Here is a 5825-nt window from a genome sequence, read left to right as displayed (position 1 = left end):
TGGTGGATGGAAACAGAAACGTGCCCGGTGAAGTAAAAAAGAAAATGAAACCTGCCCGTACTTGGCAGCGGTCCAGTTCCGAATTTCCCATCCAAGCTTTGCTATTTCTGAAAGTTGCCAAGCGGACCGTAGGGGAAGGGCAATGAGGGCTCTCGTTTGTTGCCAAGTGAAGTGCATTGTAGGCCCTTAAACTATTTCAGGGATGTCACGTAGGTTTTTAAACTATGAAAATCGGTATTCAGGTCTAAGTGTGTCATTCAGGTCCAAAATCTGTCCTACCCCACCTGATCGGGCAGCTGGCACCGTTGATTTGTGACACGTCGTACCTGGGCCTTGCCTGTGACGGAAATATGCAAATAAATTTAAATTCATGGACTTTAAAATTATGTTCGCGTCGTTCGCGAATATGGAAAAAAAAATGTTTGCGTTGTTCGCGAATATGGAAAAAATGTTCAGGAACATTCATATTCTTTACCCCGCAAAAAAAACATTCATATTCTTTCACGACTTTAAAAAAATGTTCGTGAATATGAAAAAATGTTCACGACTTGGAAAAAATGTGTGCGTTGTTTGTGAACATTCATACACTTTCATGACTTTTAAAAAATGTTCGCAGATATGGAAACAATATTCACGACTTCAAAAAAAATGTTGCGTCGTTCACAAATATGGAAAAATGTTTGTGAACATTCATATACTTTCACAACTTTTAAAAAATGTTCATGAATATGGAAAAAAAAATGTTCACGACTTTCAAAAAATGTTGTCTACATTCTCGAATATGCAAAAAATGTTCGAACATTCATATACTTTCACAACTACAAAATGTTCGTGAATATGGAAAAAAATGTACATGACTTTAGAAACATGTCCGTGCTGTTCGCCAATATGGAAAATATTCGTCAACATTCATGTACTGTCACGACTTAATAAAAATGTTCACAGATATCGAAAAAAAATCACGACGTTAAAAGAATGTCCGCGTCATTCTCAAATATGGAAAAATGTTCGCGTGCATTCATATACTTTCATGACTATAAAAAAAATTCGTGAATATGGAAAAAATGTTCACGACTTAAAAAAATGTTTGCGTCGTTCGCGAACATTCATATACTTTGACGACTTTAAAGTCATGAACATTTTTTTTCATATTCTCAAACAATTTTTTTTAAGTCGTGAACATTTTCTCGATATTCGTCAACATTTTTTGAAATCATGAACATTAAATTAATGAACATTTTGTAAATTCATAAACGTAGTTTAAAATTCATGTGTTGTAAACATTGTTTATGCCACACCCAACATGTTTATGGGCTCAAAATATGCCACACCCAGCGCAGGCTCCATGCGTTCGTAAATTCTGAAAACAATGTTCATTTTCCCTCCTTAGTCTGTGCCACACCCAACATGTGTGCTGCTGCTGCTGCTGCTGCACGGAGAATGACATCTCCAACGCAGATTAACAAAACGCACACAAATGTATGAAATGGGCTTTGCAGACACTTTTAATCATCCAATATAATCATAAAATTGGATCGAACCGGTCTGGACGTCCGAAATCTCACAAACCGCCCCAAATCAAAGAGTGCTTTGGGGGAGTCCCGTCGGTCTGTTTGATCACTGTCTTTTTTTTAGAAGGTTTGATCACTGTCAGTTAGACCATGTCTCCCCACCGTCCATGTCTCTCACTCTTTCTTTCTCAGTCCATTGGACCCGTTGTCACTCAAGTCTGAATTTGAGGGAAATGGTTGGATGTCCTTCGTCCGACCGGCTGTCTGCGGACACGTTTGAATATTTTGTGAGGTATGTTTGGTGATCCGACTTGGAGATGTCCTAACTCCTCCGATTCCAGCCGAGGGTCATTTTTGTCCAAACTAGCACCGCAAATGCCGAAAATTACTAATGGAGCTCGAGCTCCATGGAGCCCAAATATAAATCAACTTTTTTTAGGTTTAAAAAATTATGAAAAAAAATACACACATACCTATTGATGTATACTACTTGTCCGTAAGGTTTCATGGAGAAATACAATCTTACGTGAGCTACACAAAAATAAGAAAATTATGTATTTATAGCACATGTACTATTCAATTTTTTTTTTGTACACCTCGCATCAAAACATATTTCATAATGAAATTTTACACACATCTACTCCCTCCGTTCCTAAATATTTGTCTTTCTAGAGATTTCAACAAGTGACTACATACAGAGCAAAATGAGTGAATCTACATTCTAAAATATATCTATATACATCCGTATGTAGTAGTCCATTTGAATCTCTGAAAAGACAAATATTTAGGAACGGAGGGAGTATTATGCATCTATAAGTACTTGTGTGTTTATTTTCAGATTCTTTTGAAGCATAACAATTTGCATTTTGAAAGTTTGAAAATTTCAGGTTCCATGGAGCCCGAGAGCCAAAAAATACCACTCTGCAAATGTGCACTATACTTAAAAATTATAGAAATAAATTGTACGCACTATAAAACGGAACAAAAAGAGTACTAATGTATCATTGTTGTTAAGAAGGCTTATGATGCATATTGGCTCAAAACAATGCAAATATAATACGTATCAATTAAAGCTTGCAGAGAAACGAAATTTACTCATTCCAAGCGAACTAAATAGAACTCCACAGGTTCACTCACTAAGTATGGCAGATAGAAACACACAATAACTATATTTCTTAAATCTTCCAACTTCCACAAAGCACACTCATCTCTCACTCGCGCCAGATAATGGCACAAAAGGGTATGCGTTTTCATAATCAATGGTAATATTTAATTCGGTCATTGTGGTCGGACTCCATTAAAATGAAGACATGGCATCATCTTGACCAGCAACCATGGACTTATCTTCGGTCACTATATCTGACTTGTAACAAACATAAATGAAATGTGACTCTGGATCCTTGAGAACGTAGTCAGGTGGCAGTTGGCCATCCACTGTCAGCGCAACTTTCTCCATCATGGCGTGTGCAGCACCGTTGCTCCATTTCAGCTGGTATTCAGGTGTGGCTGCTAGCAGAAAGAACAGATACAATGTCAAGGTCTATGCAATGCAACAAAATTAAGTGGGGGGGGGGGGGGGGGGGGGGATATCATATATGCCGCTCTGAGTTTGCAGAATGTTGGACCTGCCAGTTTAGTCTGCGTGTTGTTGCATATGCCACCACTGTTCAATGGCAATTCAATGGAACAGAAAAAAGGACCAAAATACCTTTGTTTAATGACGCGGCGTGATCGAGGGCATGAAGCACAGACCAGGCAGGCTTCTTCGGTCACCATTGCCGCCGTCATTAATTCAAGTCAAGGTTGCCACTGAGGCACTGACTAACCATCGAACAAGGTATTTTGGTCTTTGGCCATTGAAAGTGGCACAAAGGATTAGTGACATGTTTTCCCGAATGACACATACAACAATATGCAAACCTAGATAGTAGATCCAAACATTTTGCAAACAAAGAGGGGCATATGAGTTCCCAATAAAATGGTGCTAATTTATTCCCTCCCAAGATTCCCCAGTAACATTGTGCTCTATAATCAGTCTGTAGCAACCTTTGTTCATATCTCTATTGTAGTTTTTTAGCATCTTATGAGAATCAAAACTAGATAGTAGTAGAAGCAAAACTTTGCAGTTTTGCATCCATAGTTCCTACAGAATGAAGCAAACCTCGCACTTTTGAATCCGTAGTTCCCACATAATAAAGCAAATCATATGCACAAAATCATGTTATGATAGAGTAATATGGTAGAAATGGTACTTGGGCGCGCTCTTCAGAGTGAGGAGAGGGCATTTCAAACTTACGCATAATGTAAAGCTCAACTTCCCAATGGCATCGGACTTGGTTCAGAAGTGTCAGACGTTCCTTAGGAGCACCATATGTTATCTGTCAAAGAAAGTCATCTCTCCATAAAGTCATCAAATATTCATTCATTCCAAAGTATCTTTTAGGATTAGAGGATGTACCAACATGTAAATCCCACCAGGCCTCATAAGCCTGAAAAGATAGAGCAGTTTAATTGAAAACAACTAAGGACATCCATTGGGGATCAAATCACGTACAAAGAGTGGATACATCTTTACCTTGCCACTTCTGCTAGCATTTTGTAAGCGCCATGAGGGGCATCATCACCACACTAGAATATGGAAAATGAAAATCAGTACCATGAGATCATTACATGCCTGATCATTTTAAGTTGATTTGTAGTTTGCTGAACGACAGATGCTTACCATCATAGCATCCAAAGTTCCTACAGAAAGGGTTTGGTACAATGGTAAATAGAATGGCAAAGTAAAAAAGATGCATCAACTGATTTGGATAAACTTAATGAACAGAGTTTTCAAGACTAGTAACTTATGAAACATATCAAGTGCTTTCCAAAAAGATATGAAGCTTTAGGCTTATACCTTTGTCGATGATACAATCAAATGATCCATCTCCAAAGAAGCTCATATCTCTGACATCCAACTGCATATCTTCAAGCATAGCATAAAACACCCAAGTAACTAGACTTATATAGAGATCATAACTGATAAATTATATGAAATGGAAATTATCAGCAAAAATACATGTAAGCTGTGCGATATCCGTGTGCTTCTCCTTCATCTGCTCGATTACAACGGATGAGATGTCTATGTTTACTATGTTCTGGTAACCATCCTTTACCATGTCCTCCGACAGAACTGCCCAAAACAAGGAATAGAACAACATCAAACTGGGCACTACATACACGATAAATCATAAATCTAACAACAGAGCTAGATTAGAGTAGCTTCACGGGTAAATCTTGTAAAATGTTGATCCAAGTAAAGCATCATCAACAATCATGATAAAATTCACAGAAGTGTGTGTCAGGGGAGCACTGAACATTAATGTTGCACAAAGTTAAAAGCAACGCATCGTCAGCAATCACAATAAAATTCACAGAACAGACGCATCAGGGGAGCACTGAACATTCAGGTTCCAAACCACAATGCAATGCATAGGGAGCACTGAACACGCAAGTTCCAATTTCCAATCCTAATGCACCAGTGACTGTGGAAGGACTAGAACCGGCTGCATCAGAGCACTAAATCTTCGAATTGGCAGCTAGATCGCGACTAGCTAATTAAGCCACGGCGTGTAACTGAAGGGGACGTACGGGAGTTGCCGCAGCCGAGCATGAGGACCTGGGAGGAAGTGGGCACGCAGGCGCGGAGGAGGGGGCGGAGCGCCGAGTACGACTGGTACCAGTCGAAGAACCCGCCGCCGCCGCCGCCCTTGCCGCCAGTGGAGGGAGAGGAGTAGCGGGCGTCCCAGTAGGCGGCGGCGCCGAAGTCCTTGGGGTTGCAGTTGCCGCCGCCCATCTCTGGTCTCTTTCCTCTCGCTTGTGAGGGCTCGCGGGGAGAGAGAGAGGATGGCTCTGCTCTGGGGATCGTTGAGGGATTATGGCGTCGGGGGTCGCGGCTTTAGGAGCTCGCAAGAGCCGCGGATGCTGGGGCGGAAGAGAAGAGGGTTCAGACGCCCGAAGTGTGCTCAGGAATCAGGAGCATGTTCTCTCTTTCCAAAAAATGTAAATAAAAAATAAAATAAAAACACACATCTGAAAAATCTATCAAAAAACTAACATCCACACGTGTGGCATCTTGCACATCACCCATACGCCTCCATCATCACTCATTTTGACACGTATGAACAGATAACATCAGCAGGAATCTTTTTGGTTTTGGGGTTAAAAATGTTTTATCTCCTAATTAAAAAATTGAATTAAAAATTTGTTTTCAACATTAAATCCTTCTCGGCGGCATCTTCAAAACTAGAGCCATATTGATATGTTTCGATG

At 40.0% G+C, this 5825-nt stretch overlaps 1 protein-coding gene across 7 annotated transcripts; it reads right to left on the bottom strand.

The window, feature by feature from the left end:
• Window positions 1-2578: 2578 nt before the first annotated feature.
• On the bottom strand, window positions 2579-5522 carry LOC123131411 (EEF1A lysine methyltransferase 4). 7 transcript variants are annotated; one of them, XR_006464171.1, is made up of 9 exons: window positions 5145-5521; window positions 4573-4686; window positions 4411-4479; window positions 4234-4253; window positions 4087-4139; window positions 3970-4000; window positions 3808-3889; window positions 3220-3358; window positions 2579-3020 (listed from the first exon to the last, which is right to left on the bottom strand). XR_006464171.1 is itself a non-coding variant. In XM_044551098.1 (8 exons), the coding sequence occupies exons 1-8, from the start codon at window positions 5347-5349 to the stop codon at window positions 2809-2811; spliced, it is 786 nt and encodes a 261-aa protein (XP_044407033.1). In that variant the 5' UTR covers window positions 5350-5520; the 3' UTR covers window positions 2579-2808. The 7 variants fall into 7 exon arrangements, 2 of the variants coding, with proteins under 2 accessions (XP_044407033.1, XP_044407041.1); XR_006464172.1 differs by having other exon boundaries at window positions 2579-3017; XM_044551098.1 differs by lacking the exon at window positions 3220-3358 and having other exon boundaries at window positions 5145-5520.
• Window positions 5523-5825: the final 303 nt, after the last annotated feature.

The sequence above is a fragment of the Triticum aestivum genome, chromosome 1B (assembly GCF_018294505.1).
Source record: "Triticum aestivum cultivar Chinese Spring chromosome 1B, IWGSC CS RefSeq v2.1, whole genome shotgun sequence".
Classification (NCBI taxonomy): Eukaryota; Viridiplantae; Streptophyta; class Magnoliopsida; order Poales; family Poaceae; genus Triticum; species Triticum aestivum.
This window is presented reverse-complemented; position numbering and strand designations above follow the sequence as displayed.

Excerpts from the sequence above, each read along its gene's own strand:
- LOC123131411 (XM_044551098.1), bottom strand. The coding sequence starts at position 5,349 with ATGGGCGGCGGCAACTGCAACCCCAAGGACTTCGGCGCCGCCGCCTAC. Across the intron at positions 4,480-4,572 it reads GGATATCGCACAGCTTACAT|ATATGCAGTTGGATGTCAGA; the intron begins GTATTTTTGCTG and ends CTATGCTTGAAG. Across the intron at positions 4,140-4,233 it reads GAACTTTGGATGCTATGATG|TGTGGTGATGATGCCCCTCA; the intron begins GTAAGCATCTGT and ends TCCATATTCTAG.